Source organism: Capra hircus, chromosome 23 (genome assembly GCF_001704415.2).
Source record: "Capra hircus breed San Clemente chromosome 23, ASM170441v1, whole genome shotgun sequence".
Classification (NCBI taxonomy): Eukaryota; Metazoa; Chordata; class Mammalia; order Artiodactyla; family Bovidae; genus Capra; species Capra hircus.
The window spans coordinates 43,404,266-43,423,334 of record NC_030830.1 but is presented as its reverse complement, the minus strand read 5'-3'; the positions used below and the strand labels follow the sequence as shown (position 1 = coordinate 43,423,334).

At 40.2% G+C, this 19,069-nt stretch overlaps 1 protein-coding gene across 2 annotated transcripts in view; it reads right to left on the bottom strand.

Moving 5' to 3' along the window:
- HCRTR2 (hypocretin receptor 2) overlaps positions 1–18,764 on the bottom strand; it is a 137,131-nt gene extending 118,367 nt beyond the window's left edge. The window contains exon 1 of one of the 2 annotated variants that reach the window (XM_005696190.2): positions 18,286–18,764. In XM_005696190.2, the coding sequence (XP_005696247.1) occupies positions 18,286–18,508 (223 nt within the window). In that variant the 5' untranslated portion in view covers positions 18,509–18,764. The remainder of the gene's footprint in view (positions 1–18,285) is intronic. The other variant, XM_013973787.2, reaches the window with a different exon arrangement.

The window sequence follows — 19,069 nt, the reverse complement described above, 5'->3', positions numbered from 1 at the left end:
GCCACTGAGCACATTGACACCTTGTTTAAAAATGTTATAACAAAGTATTTCTTCAAAGTTATCTCGGAGAGGAATTTGGGTGCTCCCACACATGTAACCCTTCCTTTTCTTCCATAAATCCCTCCTATTAGTCTTTTTGCCTCATTTTTGTTGTTGTTGCTATTTTTCTGCCTAATCCCATTTGAAAGCAGTTCTTATATCTTCTCTCCTCTGGTAGATCTTTATTGACACAATTGAAACTGTGTCAAATGTAAAAGCACAGGGCTTTCATATTGGCCTCCAAAAATAGGAGGTCTTAAATAATGAGGCTCACCTTTACTTTTTTCTGTGACAGGAATTTCCTATTCAGTGTAGTGGAGTCCTATTTAAAATGGAGATTCTACAATCAGCATTCCTAAAATTCTGACTCAGTAAGTCATGCATGAGCACTGACAATAAAATTTTTACTGCATTCTCCGGTTTTTTGTTTTTGTTTTTTAAAGTACCTTTCAAGGTGACCGTTTTCAAGATTCAAGGAAATATAGCTGTAATGACTTCATATAGGTAAAAAAAAAAAAAAAAAAAAAAGAGAGAGAGTAAAATAACCTGTAAAGAACTTTTTTAAAAAAATTCACTGTGCATTTCCTTCTATAGGTTTTCATACCTGCAGGGAATATGTTAAAATGAGTTTGAGATGGACAAAGTACACTCTGCTGTGTTTAAAATGGATGACCAACAGGATCTACCATGTAGCACGAGGAACTCTGCTCAGCTTCGTGTGGCTGCCTGAATGAAAGGGGAATTTAGGGGAGAATGGATATATGTATATGCATAGCTGAGTCCCTTTGCTGTACACCTGAACCTATTACAACATTGCTAATCAGATATATTACATTATAAAACAAACAGAAAAGAAGACATAGCAACCCCATTCATTCTTAGATTTAACAGTTCTTTCAATAAAATTTTCCTCATTTCTTAAAAAAAAAATGGATATAAACGAGGATATTAGCTATAAAATCTCGGATGTTTTTTGCCTGGTTTGTCCTTTTTGCTTAAATTCCTGACTATTCAAATGTTCACAATACACCTACAGATATTGTCTCAAATTCAGACTGTCTGACATCAAAAGTTTGACTCTCTCCTTCCCTACATCTAACTCACACATCCTCCAGGATTCTGAATCTCACCTGACACTACTCATCAACGACTTGGCATGAAAATGTTGACTCTGCACTCTATTTCACACCCACATACAATCTATCAGTCAATCCTATTGGTTCTACAGTCAAAATATGTCCTTAATACTGCCATTAGAATATAAACTTTCTAAAAGAGTAAGTTTTGTCTGTTTGTTGCTATACACACACAATAAACATTGTTGAGCCAAAGAATTAAGTGTTGCAAAAAAGAGTCTCGCTATTTGATGTACCCATTAAGAAGTTTACATTGCCTTGAAAACTTTATTTCGGAAGTCTAATTCTCACATAAACTGTATATGTTGCCTGCACCATCACAAAGAGGCAAAAGAAATCTCTCAGAGTAGCAAACTAATTATGAGTGGTGTGTGGGTCATCCAGCCCTGCTTCCTGCTGAATAGGCTCACATGCATATTCCTCTAACAATGCAAACTCAACCTGCCTTGGCAAATTCACCATGACCCCTCTACTCACAAAGCCTAGTTTTCTTTCTCTATGTCCTGCCTATGTTGAAAAAAAACTAATAAGGCAATCATTGTACTTTCATTAGCCAAAAAGTTCTATTAATCAGAAGATTCTTTTCTGTTCCCATCAATTTTCCACATCTCTGAGTTGCTAATTTCTATTTCCAGAATGTTTCATATTTGTTTCTTTTTTTCATATTCAATCCCAGTGCTCTGTTTTTATCCTCATAATCATTTTCCTGAAGAGTCTCCTGAAGAGTCTCAGTAGGCTTCCCAGTGGCTGGTCTCATAACTTCAACCCATTCTTACCTTTGCCCCAGATTTATCTTCCCCTGAAAAGCTCCTATCCATCAGAACTCATTTTAAAATAAGCTCAAGGGATGTCATTACTTTTAAAATCCAATCCACCATGATATAAAAATACAGGGGAGACTTCACAGATACCCACAAAATAAAGTAGATCATGAAAGCAATGGAAAGCATCAAAAATATTACTTGAGCTCTCTATTCTTTGAAATTAAAAAATAACACAAGCCTGTTTTTTACTGAAATTCCCTGAATGATATTTTCATCATGTAAAAGTCACTTAGTCATGTCCAACTCTTTGTAACTCCATGGACTGTACAGTCCATGGAATTCTCCAGGCCAGAATATTGGAGTGGGGAGCCATTCCCTTTTCCAGGGGATCTTCCCAACCCAGGGATCGAACTGGAGTCTCCTGCATTGTAGGTGGGTTCTTCACCAGCTGAGCTACCAGGGAAGCCCATTTTCAGCATAGTTTTATATTTATGTGTATATATAAAACTTTATCAACTTAGATGTAATTTCTTTTCATTTTTTGGAACTTTTCGAAATTATACTCACATGTCAGCAAAGCCTCAAATGCCACCTCCTCAGGGAAATGGTCCTTCCTACCCACCCCCCACTGCCTCAACACATACACACTAGTTGCTTAGTCATGTCTGCCACTTTGCGACCCCATGGACTGTAGCCCACCAGGCTTCTCTGTCCATAGAATTCTCCAGACAAGAATACTGGAGTGAGTTGCCATTCCCTTCTCCAGAATCAAAACTGGGTCTCCTGCATGGCAGACAGATTCTTTACCATCTGAGCCACCAGGGAAGCCCCACTTCCTACCCCAAATCAGATCTAATAGTATTGTTCCTAGCGTCTAGTACTTAGCGTGTGTTTCTCCAATAACCCTCATACCACAGACTATTTTTGACATGTCAGTCTCTCCTCCAAGATTAGAAATTCCTTGTAGGTAAGGACCATGCCTTCCTCACTCTGTATTTCCTCCACACAATGTAATAGAACAGGTTACACCTTGTGGGTGCTCAATAAATATTTGCTGAATGAAATAAGAAAAGGAAATAGCTCCAAATTAGATAAGCCCTAGAAAGCCAGTATGTTGGTCCAGGCTGCTTTATTTTGTGTACCTTTTGCTGCTCTTGTTGGACTAAGCCCTCTGCTTCTTTATGTTGCCTTTACCTCCATTTGGATGAAAAATATATTTGCATGACTTCAAGATTCTGTAGACATTGTCACTGTTGCTAATGGTGACTTGGTTCTCAGAGAAATGTTATGAACTTCCATTCACTGGAAAGGAGAGTCTGCATCCAGCCTGACTCTTGCCCTCACTCCTCTAACCCCTATGTCCAGGTAGCTTAAGATGAGCTTTAGATCACTGAGGCAGTATTGATGAGTCATTGAAACTCAAGTCCATTTCAGTTGAGTTTCCAAAAAAAAAAATGTACATGAGAATTTGTGTTCTCCTTTAACATTTGTGTTCTCCTTTAATTGCATACATATTTTTCAACTTTCTGTACATACTACCGTGGAGGCACTAGCAAAAGGGAAAAGGAAGTGCAGGACCTGCTCAGGAATAGAAAGGCCAAGTGCTACTATGCAAATTTATTCAAACACACTAACACAGTCTATTCAAGCACCTAACACACAACAGTTGTGTAATACAAAATTCCACTTCCTGGGAAACGGAGTGAATAATCGTCCTATCACACTTGTGAGGAGTCACTTAGATGGCAGATGACAAATACTCTTGTTGAAGAGCTAGTTAATTAGGGTAATACAACAACTTCTAAAAGCCTAACATTTAAATTCTATTATACTTCATTGATTCACAGTAATGAGAAATATTGATAATATTGTTTGAGTTGGTCATAAGTCTGCTAGAACTAACAATGCCTCCCATCTCTGGGCAAGACTGTGCTTTGGTTTTCAAAATTTTTTAATCTGATGGCTATTTCAGGAAATCAAGGACCAAAATTAGTCAATGGGCTTATTATTTCTCTTGTTCTACATTAAAAGAATGTGGAATTCTCCAGTTATTACCAACATTACCCCTGAGCTCCACCTGCAAATATGATTTTTTTTTCACATTGTCTGTAGTCTATTGCCAGTAGCAATGGGGGGAAATGACAAAGGATTCCTAGAGCTGAGGCTCTGCGGGCATTCCTGAATCATCTTGGGCTCATCCAGGGATATATTTAGCCCTTTTATTCTTACAGAAAGTATGAGGTCATGATAACATTTAGTCTCAGCTCTCTTATCCCATCTGGGACACAAATGGTCACACATTTCCTTAGGTTTCTATAAAAACATTAAGAAAAAACACAAACAACTAAGAGTCATTTTGAAACAAAGTGGGCTTTAACTACGGATTTTATACATTACACGTTCTCCTCAGTAATTGCAGGAATACAGTATGCTATTTGAAAGCCTATTTCTTGAACATGCTTGTAAATCTCATTTGCTCCTCAAGAGGAGAGCAAAATAATCTTCCTTGTATTGTCAATGGAATTAGAGTGATGGGGAGAGATTTTATAAATAGTCTCCCCTAATCATTAGCAATTATATAATATTTATTTTAATGTGTGTGTTCTCAAGATATTGAACAAAATTATCCCAAACATGAGTCAAATGATTGAGGTCTGTTTTGAAATGGTATATAGAAGAAATTTAAAACCTGCAATTCCTAAGTTTTAAAATGTGCTTATATCTAAGTATTTCTCCTGGTGGAAATCTAATACTTTAATTCATTGCTGTGTGTTGGGCACTGTTCTAGATGCTAATGACACACCTGCAAAAATGAGAAATAAAGGAACTACTCTCTTGGAACTTATATGTTACTTATAGGACACAACAATAAACTGAGCAAATGAACAATATCATTTCTAATAGTACTAAGTTCTTTTAAATGTTTTTTCCTTTAATTTTCAGGTCTGCTTCTTCTATCGCAAATTCTTTTATTTTATCATCATTATTTTTATCCATGCCATGAAGCTTCTGAGATCTTAGTTCCCTGAACAAGGATTGAACCCAGGCCCTGGGCAGTGAAAGCACAGGGTCCTAACCACTGTACAACCAGGAAATTCCCTAATAGTAGTAAGTTCTATGACAGAAACAAAATGAGATGCTAACATTTTGGGTAGAGATGGAAAGCGATATGCCTCCTTAGAGACAACCTCTTAAGATGTGACAATGTGAGCTGGGCAGGAACCAACCGGGAGCAAACCAGAGGGGGTTAGTGCACTGAGATGACCCAGAGGGATGGTACGGGGAGGGAGGTGGGAGGAGGGTTCAGGATGGGGAACACGTGTATACCTGTGGCGGATTCATGTTGATGTATGGCAAAACCAATACAATATTGTAAAGTAATTAACCTCCAATTAAAATAAATAAATTTATATTAAAAAAAAAGAAATTGTGAAGACCCTAAAGCAGGAATACACTGAGTCTGTTCAAAGAATATAAATTTTGCTAAAAAGATCAATCACCTAAGGGGTGCTCCTTCTTACATGAATATAACCAAGACATCTTCACCTCTAATGTATTTATTTTTTAACTTCCTTAAAGTCTAATCCATTCACTCAGAGGATAGTTGAGAATATTTCTTGACTTTGGGAAAGTCAAGGCTTTATGCTCAGATTTTTGGACATTTTAAAAGTTTGGAAGAGAGCTTCTTAATTTTGCATGAAAAAATAGGGTACATCAAAATCATATTATTCATGTAATACAATCCCCAAAATGTGTGTGTGTGTGTGTGTAAGTGCACTCATGTTTTCTTCTGTGTATTAAACTTCTTAAATTCTTATTATTTTCCCCTTTTTCACTGAGATAGTTTGGCCTCCTGTCAGTGGCCAGTTGTAGTCAGTGATCATGTCTGGGGAAGAAAACACATAAATTTATAAATTAGGATAATCTTACTGACTTTCAGGAATCTATGAGTCACCATCACCATCTCTGATGATTTCAAAGAACAAGGCTTTCCAGGCTTCCTGTGGCTGAATTATAATATAAATCAAGCCCAAGCACATAAATGGCCCAACAATTGTGAAGTCTTTTTCCTACACCAGCTGGTGAGATGTTTTAATGAATTTGTTTTTCAGCTTTCTAAACTTGAGAAACTTTTGTATTAAGTATTCTGATTGGATAGATTAAGTTTTAGCTATTTTTTACAATGAAATGTTGACTCAGTTTCACCCAATGACAAAATGGTTACTAAGCATTAACCACACCTCTCTACTTCTGTGAGAAAGATTAGCTCCATCTGTACATTTTAAGAAAGATGAGTTGCCTTCAAAATGCTATTTATAAACAATATGGTTCTCTACCAAAGTGGATGACTCATCAAATTCATTCTGAATTTATGAAATAAATTGCTATAGATAGTGGTTTTGTGACTCCAATTCTGACAATATAATAGTAAAATCAAGGCTCCACATGTGCCTCATAAATTCATCTTAAAACCACTGAGTAGGAATAAAAATTCCCTGAAAATCTGGAAAGGAATATTACAGGTTTACATCTGTGCTGTATTTCCCTTGTGAGTTAGGAATAGCAAAAAAAGTTTTCATAGTGACTACAGTTTTAGAAATTTTGAAGTGTTACCATGTCAACACGTAAAGACGTGTTTTAAAGGCTGACCTAGTGTCAATGTATCATCTTCATTGACTGTTGGAATGACTACAATGCCATTTAAGGTAAATTTTCAAATGAGCCTATTTAGAAAGTTCCAAGTAAACTGAAGTAAAAAATTGGGAATGTAGGTGGAAAATAAGAAAAATTTTCATTAGATCTCAAATTTGTCGTTTTTGGGTTTTAGTGTGGAGGTGAAAAAATGATCTAAACTTTAAAGTGATGGATGGCTGGGAGCATGGTGACCCACTGAAACTTCCAAAATAAGTTAATACAAAAATAATTTTAACGAAAAGCTGTATAGAATATTGGAAAATTTTAACAGAACTATGACACAAGAGATTGGCCTGTGGATCATTCAGGAAAGAAATATGAAAAAAAATTATTTTATTTTTTTTAATTTTAATTTTTACTTTATTTTGCTTTACAATACGGTGAAATTTCTTCTCAAATTTAAATGTTCAGCAAAGCAAACATGGTAACATTAGTTCCTGTATTTTAATCTTCGTCTTTCCCCTTCTTTTCTTTACCCCTTTCTTCATTTTCTCACCTTCACCTGTTCTCTCTTAGGGAGCATATGGAAAGCCACTTAGAATTGTGATTGCATTCAATTATCCCACCCCACTCCAGTGCTCTTGCCTGGAAAATCCCATGGTCAGAGGAGCCTGGTAGGCTGCAGTCCACGGGGTCACGAAGAGTGGGACACGACTGAGTGACTTCACTTTCACTTTTCACTTTCATGCATTGGAGAAGGAAATGGCAACCCACTCCAGTGTTCTTGCCTGGAGAATCCCAGGGTCGGGGAACCTGGTGGGCTGCCATCTATGGGGTTGCAGAGTCGGACATGACTGACTCGACTTAGCAGCAGGCTTGATTAAAGTGAAAAGTGAAAAAGTGAAGTCGTGTCTGACTCTTTGTGACCCCATGGACTGTAGCCTATTAGGCTCCTCTGTCCATGAGATTTTCCAGGCAAGGGTACTGGAGTGGGTTGCCATTTCCTTCTCCAGGGGATCTTCCCAACCCAGGGATCAAACCTGGGTCTCCTGCGTTGCAGGGAGATGCTTTAATATCTGAGCCACCAGGGAAGCCAGGCTTGATTAAGAGAGCCCCATACAAGACACAGGTGACTCAGTGGTAAAGAATCCACCTGCAATGCAGGAGATGCGGGTTCGATCCCTGGGTTGGGAAGATCCCCTGGTGAAGGAAATGGCAACCCACTCCAGTATTCTTGCCAGGAAAATTCTATCGACAGAAAAGCCTGGTGGGCTACAGTCCATGGGGTCATGAAGAGTCGGACGCAACTGAGTGACTGAGCTCGTATGCACGCAAACAGGATACAGACTTCAGTGTGAAAACCTTCCCGAGTCTCTCAATGACAGCACCCTCCTTAAAGTCTTTGAAGGGGCCCCTATAAGCTGCAGTCTCAGAGAAGGTGAGACCCACTGCACTCCATAACCCAGCCCTTATCTACCAGCCCAGTTCCATCCTTAGCCTCTCCTCATCTGCGCTTACCCAGTCGCTTAACATTCTCTGCATGCTTATGCTATTTCACGCCTCTCTGATTTTGCTCTTGCTGTTTCCTCTGCCTAGAACTCCTTGCTCAATTTTCTTCACCTGTTTGACATGAATTCCTGCATTAAAACTCAGCGTAGGAGTCATCTTCTCCTGGACCTCACTCTAATCCCCTAAATGGAACTAGGTGTCCTTCTTGTGTGTTTTGACAACGTGCTGTAACTCACCGGTCAGAGTGCTTGACACCTTATATTCAGATTATCTGTGAATGTATTTGTCTCTTCACCTAGTGGGTAGGTTCCTTGATATCTACTATCTTTGGACCCTGAATTCTTATTATAGTAATTGGCACAAAGTCTCCCAATACTATATGTTACTTCTATTGGCAGACATCCAAAATGTGGAGAGGAAATATCTATCAGCTTATCTTAGCCTTATGGCATTGTGTGCTCAATTCCTCTAAATTCTCCTGTTCTAAAACTATGCAAGTTAAAATACTTTTAACTGCTTTGTCTGGTTCCTGTGACAGAGACTGTTAAACTTGTAGGGAGGTTGATACAATGGGATTGGATTTGCTCAGAGGGTTAGGAGCTTGAGGGACATGTACTGCTTTTTGGCAATGATAGTTAAGAGCAACTGTGCATTTTCCAGCTCACTCTTCTCCAATCATGACGACATAGAGGCTGTAAAGCAACTTAACCCCAGATTAAAATTAAAAAATTAAGACTTAAAACAACTAACATTATCCCATAGCTTCTACAAGGTCAGGAATCTGTGAGAAGCTTAGCTAGATACTGTCTCAGAATGTGTCATTAACTCAAGCTGGTGAGGGCAGGGGAGGATGCTGTTGGCATCATCTCAAGGTTCAACCTGGCTGTCGGATTCACTTCTAAGATCATGCATGTGGTTTTTGTTAGCAGACCATGTTTCCTCTATGGCTGTTGGCTGGATGTTTCAGTTTCTTAACACATGAGTTTCTCTCAACAAAGCAGCTTACTTTATCCAGAGCAAGAAATCCAAGAGCAAGAAAGTGAACACCCAAGATGAAGCTATCATCTTTTATAATGTAATCTTGAAGGTGACATACTGTCACTTCTGCTGTATTCCCAGAAGGCAGGATAAGGATACTCTCATTCTCTGACCTTCAGCTATCATGTCTTTGGCACCTGGTTTTATCAACATTCTGAGTTCAGACACAAATTAACCATACTTACAAAACTGGCATATATGTAAGTATGTATGCTGCTGGTCAACCAGATCACTTCTGGTATGATATGAAAAGGTACAACACAGGGTGTGAATACTGGGCAATGGGGGGATGCTGGGACCCCTCCTGAAAGTTAGTTTCACAGAGGCTGTATGGAGGCTGTATGCTGAGGCAGTCCATGAACAGAGGGAACATCTGGACCTTGAGTCACTGGATACGAGGGACTCTCCAAGCCACATTAGATGTCAAACAGATAAGAAATGATCTTCTGTAATGCTAACCCAAGAATAATTTAGGATTCATTTGCTAGTATGGCACAGCCTACTTTTTCAGACCAATAAAGCTCTTCACATAGTTATGTCTACAGAAAGAGATCAAGATGATTGAAAGAGCTTCAAGCATTATGACTTGTAAGAGTACCTTCTTATTTTCAATTAAGACATTGGATTTATTTACTTATGCATGTGCAAGTTTTGTGAAAGTGAAAGTGAAGTCGAGTCGCTCAGTTGTGTCCGACTCTTTGAGACCCCATGGACTGTAGCCTACCAGGCTCCTCTGTCCATGGGATTTTCCAGGCAATAGTACTGGAGTGGATTGCCATTTCCTTCTCCAGGGGATCTTCCCGACCCAGGGACTGAACCCGGGTCTCCCGCATTGTAGACAGACGCTTTATCTTCTGAGCCACCAGGGATATCTGGTTAATTTGAACTCAGAATGTTGACAAAGCCAGATGCCAAAGACATCGAAGCTGAAGATCAGACAATGGGAGTTAGTATCCTTACTCCGGCTTCTCGGGATACAGGAAGCTGGCAGGATTTTCCCAAACTCACACAGATTACCTGGAGGTTTCCATGTATTCAAACTTTTAAAATGAATTCAAATCATTTCAGGGACCTAAAATTTTCTTTAAGTAAGACCTACTTCATTAGATTGTCCTGAAGAATAAGTGAAGCAATATATGTAACAATGTATTCTGAGGAGTAAAATAATATACAAATGTCAAACATCATTCATATGTATGTGATATTGAGAGCAAATTACTGTAAAAGACAATGTAATAATCTGAAATTATTTTCAAGAAGAAAGTACTTATTCATTCTGAATAGTTTTGGTTTTTGTTTCTAAGGAAACAGTTCCAATGACAAAGGAATTTCATGCTATTTAAATATATATCTAGATCACTCACTTGATTAAGAGATTATCTCTCATCAGGAACAAAGATGAAATGAATAAATTCAGTCCTGAGTCAGATATCTAAGTGACCGTTCATATATGTCCTGCATTTCATACAACAGCCTCTCAAAATGGTCCACTGTCAGTGTTTAAAGGTCATTTCATGTGTGATGCTATGGGTAAGGCCTCTTTGGACATGTGCAATGCCATTGTGCTCTAGGAACACTATTATGTGATATAAGTGTTGACTTACTCAGTAGAATCTATACAAACTTACGATTTTGAAATGATTCCATAAGAATATGATTTTTTATGAAAAGTAAATTTTGTGAGAAGGCTTGAAAATGGAGGGAAAAAAAGATCAGAAAGATCTTTGGATTATCTGAGATAGTAAATGTTTAGGTCCTTGGTCTTTAATGGTATCTAAAGACAGCACCTTCAGTAACAAAATAATCCTTGGTCACAATTATCTAATATTTACCCAATGAGTCACCCCCCTGAACAGGCAAAAGCATTTTTGGCAGCACCTATTTTACCTTGAAATTTTCTCTTGCAAAGTAACCCTAGCCTGACCTTGGTTAGCTTATCAAATGAGCTCATCCTCCGACCTGAAGGACTGTGGTCTAGCAGAGGAATAGCATGGCAACCGGCCAGCACAGCTCCATAAATCGTCTGGAGGGCACCCACCTCAGTAGCATTCTCTTTCTCTATTTTCTTTTCTTTTTCTTGGTCAGGGACAAAGGCAAGAGGAAATAATGGAACATGGGTGGGCCATGGAGTCTGATCAATCCATATTGGAAGCTTAGTGCTGATGCTTATTGTCTGGCTAAACTTTGGTACAAGGAAAATACCTTTCTGAATTTCATGTTTCTTGTTTGTAAATCAAAGCTATTCATCTCCTTGCTATGTTTGTCATGAGGCATCAAGGAAATACATATACTCATGGTGGAACCTAGGTTCCAGGACCTTGTATTCTCAATAAATATTCTTTATTTTCCTTTGCAATGAGAAGAGGAGTTGGAGACAAATAAATACCCTTCAGTTTGGATGGATCTGTACACGGGCTTCCCCAGTGACTCAGTGGTAAAGAATCCACCTGTAATGCAGGAGACACATGTTCAGTTCCTGGGTCAGGAAGATCCCCTGGAGAAGGAAATGGCAACTCATTCCAGTATTCTTGCCTGAGAAATCCCATGAACAGAGGAGTCTAGTGGGCTATAGTCCATGGGGTTGTAAAAAAAGTAGAGAGGACTGAGTGATTAAACAATAACAAAGAGTCTGACAACCAGGTTGAATTGAGTCAGAAAGAGATAAATATCATATATTAACACATATGTATGAAATCTGGAAAGATGATACAGATGATCCTCTTTGCAGGGCAGGAATAGAGACACGGAGAGAATGGACATGACGACATGGCGGGGAGATGAATTGGGAGAGTAGCATTGACATATATATATACCACCATATATAAAGTAGATAATGGAAACCTGCTATAAGCCACAGGGGCCTGATCCCATCCCTAGAGGTGGGATGGAGGTAGTTGTGGAAGATTCAAGAGGGAAGGAAGATATAAATATATATAGCTGCTTCACTATGTTATACAGCAGAAACTAACACAACATTGTAATTATCCTTAAATTTAAAAAAAAGATAAATGAATTTTTTAATGCACTTTATTTCACTTGTCACATGTCATTGATTGGACCTCATCAGTGAGCCAGCAGAGCCATTATTATTCAACAGAGCCCTGAGGTTGGAAGGTATGTCAGAATTCTAGAAGAAGAAGGATGAAAAGATTATCTCCACAAGGAAATAACACCACTGGTGGATATCCCTGAAATCTGAGGAGCTGAGTAAGATTCAGGAACTTAGGAATGCTAACATAACTGCAGTGTGGAAGGATTTGGAAATATGCTTTAAAATATGAAATTAAAAAAAAAAAACCCTCACATAAACATAGAAAGTACATGTATGCCCTAACAAAATCAAGAAAAAAAAATTGTAAAAGTTGATGTGCTTGTATTTGAGTGTTAGATTCAGCCTCTTTTATAAGTTGGTATTATTTTCATTTATTTCATTTTACTCATCATTTTTTTTTCAAATAAAGAAAGAACCCATTCCATTTCGATTATCAGCAGCACATGTTATCTCATTACTGTCTGCCCATGATAAATGCTGCTGTTATCTATGAGACAGTCATTTAAAAAGTTATCACTGAGATTCTGTTCAAGTCAAAAACATGATTTATTTTACCTGGTAAAATTAAGTGGTTATGATATTAGGAAAAATGTGAGGGTATCAGTTTAATTCTTCTCCAGGTAAGCATGTTTTGCATTCTGTAACTAAAGTCAAGTTTAAAGCTTAGTGGCTAATCTTACCTTTTATGGTCACTATTCATGACTTCTGGTCTCAGCAGAGATGAGTAATATATCACCTCTAAGCTCTTTCTGCTTCCTGTGTAAGAAAAGGTGGGTTCTAAAAGACCCACAGAGCTAAGGTGGGCTTTAGGATAAGCAGAAAAGAAAGGTCTCAGATTTAGGAGCAACAGAAACTTGCAACTTTGAAACTATGCCATTTCCGTGTCTAGGGCAAAGGATTAGCAGCTCTGTAAGAAGCAATCCTATTACATGTATTTTCTCCACCTACTCAGTTTATTTTTTTATTATTATTTTTTTAATTTTAATTTTTACTTTATTTTACTTTACAATACTGTATTGGTTTTGCCATACATTGACATGAATCCAGCATGGGTGTATATGCGTTCCCAAACATGAACCCCCCTCCCACCTCCCTCCCCATAACATCTCTCTGGGTCGTATAACTCTTTTGGATACATTTCTTAATGGGCAGTGTGCTTTAAGTCAACATATGTGTGTGCATGCTCTTTAAAAACGCCAATACAGCTAGATCAGCCGACCACTCCTTAAAAACTGAGTGAATGGAACCTAGTGCATACAAATGTAACCAAGATAAACTTACTGTGATGGTTAGGAATGACTGTCACACAGAGGTGGCAAGGCAATGTTAAGCAGTTAGTATGATGCAATAAACATTGGTGGGGGGGGGGGTGGTGAGTGGGTGGAGCTGGGTGGGTATGCCAACACCATGCTACTAACAGCTTCTAGGAAAACACTCAATTGAGGAAAACACCAGAATAGAGGCCATGAAGACTTAGCAAAACTACAGACTGGTTATGGAGACAGAGGATGATTGCTAACCACACCAGGGAGAGATTTCTAGTGAGAATGAAGGGATAGAAATTGGCATTTAGTGTATACTGTGTCCAGAAAAAATATATATGTGCAATCCTCTATATATCTATATATAGGATATTCCTGTATCCTCACAGGATTTCTACAATGCAGGAATTATTTTTTATTTTGCTTTTATTTTTATAAGTGTAGTTTATTCAAATATAGTTGATTTACAATGTTGTGTTAATTTCTGCTATACAGCAAAGCGATTTATACATATCAATACATTGTTTTTCATAAGCTTTTCCATTACAGTTTATCATAGGATACAGTAGCACTTTGTTGTTTATCCATCTATATTCAATAGGTTGCATCTGCTAAACCCGAACTCCTAGTCCATCCCTCCCTCAAACCCTCTCCGCCTTGGCAACCATAAGTCTGTTCTCTAAGTCTGAGTCAAGTCAGTAATTATAAACAATAATTTTCAATTGGGAAAAACAGACGTGGGGAGTTTGACAGTTTTGCTAATGGCCACACAAGAAGTGAGACGCATAGCTGGACTGACGTCATTTGTTGAATGTTCTCCTCGTTTTTCATATGAAGATGACAACAGGGAAGACAAAAGCACTTCATGTGAAAACCATACATTTGAATGCAGAAGTAATAGAAGCAGAGAATTACTCCTTTCCTTCAGATATTTAAAACCTGAACTGACTAGAACCTATCTCTCCATCCAGTTTCTACTCAAGGAGTAATAGGAATGATATAAAAAAATATATATTCTCCTGAGTGTTCCCAAGAACCTTCTCCCCACAAACACAGGAATTTTAAAAATCAAAGCATTGCTCTATGACTGATGCTGAAGCTAAAACTCCAACACTTTGGTCACCTAATGCGAAGAGCCAACACACTGGAAAAGACCCTGATGCTGGGAAAGATTGAAGGCAGAAGGAGAAGGGGACGACAGAGGATGAGATGGTTGGAAGACATCACCAACTCAATGGACATGAGCTTGAGCAAACCCCGGGAGATAGTGAAAGACAGGAAATCCTGGTGTGCTGCAGTCCATGGGGTCTCAGAGTCAGACAGGACTGAGCAACTGAACAACAACAACAAGCATTGCTCAAGATGTACTGGTCTAATAACTGAATGCAGCTACTTGGCTAAAGTACAAGATATATTTAGGAACAGGTTATATGTGACATAATTTTGAAGATAGTGGAAAAACACTACCTCCAAAAAGAAACCAAGAATCCCCTTCCTTTATAAGACTTATAATTCTATAATTAGACATGTGTATGTTTTTATTGGGCTTCCCAGGTGCTGCTAGTGGTAAAGAACCTGCATGCCTATGTTGGAGACCCAAAAGATGTGGGCATGATCCCTAGGTCAGAAAGATCCCTTGCAGGAGGCCATGGCAACCCACCCTAGTATTCTCGCCTGGAGAATCTCATGGACAGAGGAGCCTGATGGGCTATGGTTCATAGCGTGCAAAGAGTTGGACACGACTGAAGAGACAGCACACACACACGCATGTTTTTATTAGCATGTGTACAATCATGAAATTGCATGGAGACTAATTTTTTTGCCTTATTTTTGAATGGCTTTTGTCAACATTTTTTCTAAGAAACTGCTTATTATATTGGGAAAGAATCTTCTGATGATGGAGAGGATATATAATGAGACAGGTACCATGGAGAGCAGAAAAATAGGTGGTATGATAGTGATGTTGTCATTCTGTTCACAAAGGGACACTGTGGGAGTAATGACTTCTAACTGATTACATTCTCTTTGTAATTTCAACAAGGTTGAGATTTTCCAAGTAGGCAGTTACATGAAAGTACAAGTGGTAAGTGGACCTGAAGTCAGTGATTACATCTGCTGGCTGGGCTGTGGTATTTCACCTTCATACCTAATGTTGCCTCTTTATCTTGAATGAATAATGTGACTTCTTGTCCTGCCACTCTGCATAAAATGACATACGATGGGGGAAGAGGGGCAGTCTAATCTGTTTTGCAAATTTGGCACAGACTTCCAGGAGCAGGAAGCTGTCTGTGAGTAATGATGCTTCTCATTTGCTTAAATGTCAAACTTCAACCTCATCAACTTTCAGGGAATATGTCAGTAAAGAATATGGGTTTCAGTCCAGGCAGAGAAGATTTCAATGTTATCCAGTCCTGAAGAAAACAGCTGCCAGTTTTTTGAAAACAAGGTGCTTTTTGTACGTCTTTTTTGTTTGTTTATTTGTTTTAAGCTGAATAAAACTGGCTGTTTTGGCACTTAGGGATGTGGACAGCACTCTCTCCCTTGGTGTTACCAAACAAGCAGCCTTACTGTAGAGGTGTTTCCTTATTGAGACTAAAACACTCCTCAGACTAGCCAACACGCACCTCTAAACTATGCAATTAGGGTACGAAGATAATGCATCACAGGTCTGTGCAAGCTAGAGTAACATAACCGCAAAAAGAAGCAAATTTTACCACAGAGGTTAAGCCTGAAAGAAAAATAGTTGTGACTTGTACCCATTCTGCAAAACGTCAAAATTTTACTGCAAGTGCAATAAAGTTCCTTTCTGTGTGGGTTTCTGTTGGAGAGAAGGACAGAATAATTAACCCTTCATGGTAATTTATTAATAGTGGACTTAGATGCAGAGGAGAACAGGAAATGCTTTCAACAGGCTTGCAGATACCAGGAGCAAAGAATTCATTCTCTATATACTTTCTAAATCTAGAGTGGAATAACAGTGGAGAATTCTGGACCGAGGTCATAAGAAATGGAACCAAATCTGAATCAAGTTCCTTAAAAACTCATTTCATTTCTCTAAGTCTTGCTTCTTCTGTCAAATGTAGGTTACGCTCAGGTGTAAGTGAGAGAGCATATGTGAAGGTGTTTGGCACACAGTAGGTACTCAATAGATGTTCAATTTTGATGATTCACTTTTCATTATTTGCATAATGCAGTAAAATGTTGCTCTGCTAGTAGCCGTATATCCTAATTGTTGTAGTTTTAAGGATAGATAACAAGAAGGGAAACAAGAAAAGCATAGCATTGTGATTAACAGATTTATCCTTACAACAGATAGCCCAAATAATGTGTATTTCCACCTCCATCCGCCTAACTTGCATCCTCAAAAGATTTCCTCTATGTTTGCCTTTAAAAACCGCAGCAAAATTAAAACAGGCTGAAAGAACATATAGACAGGGCCAACTAAAGTTTTCAAAGGGTTCTTATCTTTCTTATCAAATAATAATCTACCAGTTCTAAGGAAGGCCTTTCAGTCACCTATCAGCTACTCTGCCCCTGAATAGCTGAGGGACTACATTGGATGCTTCTTACCAGACTGACACCCTTGGGGAGAGAAGGGTGAAATCAAGCTGGTGCTGAGAGCCTCGCAAGTCTCTTATCAGCCTCCATTGCAGTTACAAAGTCTGTGTTTTGGACTTCAGTGCCTCCCAGCCTATTCCACCTCACTCACCTTCTCCGCCTTTTTGTAATCAAGAGCATCTTCTCCTAGCCTGGCTTCTCTCTTGTCATTTTCCACAGAGATTCCCTCCACACTGCCCTCTGCACTGAAACACCTCCCACTCTCTCTCCATTCATCAAGGTAGACGCTGCCTCCATTCACAATTCATGTGCAGTCCACCCTCCCTTCCAAAGCTGCTTTTTAAAAAAAGTCAGTTTCCAGCTGCCCTAATAAACTCCATCGCCACAGCCACCATCTCGCCACTGCACTCCCCCCTCCCCCTCAAAAATTGTGCAGAGCTGTAAAGTGGGCGAAGAAATGTGTGTTTACATACAAACCTAGACAGAGAGAAACAGTGAGAACCTAGCGCTAAGCTTGGTCTCAGCTTTGAGGGGGAAAAAAAACAGTGCAAATATTTCCCGAGCCTGGAAACGGAGCATGCTCTGGAAAATACATGCGTACCGTAGATAAATGAATGAATGGATGGGGTAGATGGATGGTTGAATGATCGCGATTGCCCTGGTACTTTTCTCAGAGGCCCCTCCTCCTTCTTGCTTGCTCCCAGCTGCATGGGTCCCTTTTAATTCAGCTTCTGTGCATGAGTACACCTCCCTGCTTTGCCTCCGTCCCCACTCCCTGCACTTTCGTTACCACCTTTAGACAGAGCCTCAGCCCTCTCTCTCGCGAAGGACAGTGTACCGGGCTCACAAATCTTTTATGACTCCCCCAGCCCAGGAGAGCTTGTCCCTTAGGGACACAGCTTCGCATCCTGCCAGACTGACCTCCCTCCCAGGAACCCCCAAACACCCGGCCACGGCCACGTGACACAAAAATGATGACTGACTGCCCCCACACTCCGGCACATTCACCTGGACAGCCCTGCCCCTCTTCTGGCGCTGGGAACCCAGGTGATCGCAAAGGCAGCGCGGCTCCCCGCGCATCCCTGCAGAAATAAAGGATCACCATTCCAGGGCTCGGTCCTGGTTCCTAAAATCCGAAAACTTCTGTTGAAAAAAAAAAAAAAATAATAATAACCCCACCCCAAGAGCAGCGACCTCTTTGTGTGCATCCCTACGGGGAGCAGGGGGTATTCACAGCCCCGGGCGCGTGGACGTGGTGGCCCCCCGCGGGGGCTGCCCGGAGCGACACTCACCCAGGACGTTCCCAATAAGCGCCACCACGAACACGATGATGTAGCCGGCGATCAGGACCCACTCGTATTCTTTGGGGTGGAGGTACTCTCTCCACAGGTACCGCAGGAATTCCTCGTCGTCATAGTCGGTGGGGTTTAAAAAGGGCTCTTGAGTTTCATTCAGCTCCGGAGCCGATGACCAGTTGCGACAAGGGGGGGAGTCCTCCAGTTTGGTGCCGGACATCCCTGGCTCCAGCCCGGGTCCACTCAGTGCTGCAAGCGGCTCGGCCCCTGCCCCATGGGCGCCGCGCTCTGAGGCGGGAGGAGGCACGGACCGGCTACCAGGGGATCCGGAGCAGAAAATGACGTGAAAAGTTACGGAGCCAATGCCTCGGAGTCTCGCGCCCACCGGGCACCCCGTGCGGCGGCGGGGCTGTCTTTGCAGGAGATGCTGCACCAGGAGGTAGCGAGGCTGAGCATCCAGGGACCAGCCGGAGGCTGCAGCAGGGACACCGGGAGGGGACGCTCCCTGGGCTCCGACTCAATGACTCCTGGTTCCAGCGCCGAGTCCGCAGCCCACAGCCTCCTCCCCCGCCCAGGGGAGCTAGGACTAAAGTAGGAAAAAAAAAAAAATCATGAAAACGATGTTAACCTGTGTCTCCGTCGGTTCCATCTCCCTCTTTTCTACTTTTTTTTCCCCTCCTTTCATGTCTCAAGTGTAGATCTCTGGACATGAAGCCTGGCAATAGAAGGTTAATATAGGATGTGCCTATGTTTTTGCGGGGGACACTTAAACAGATAGGGA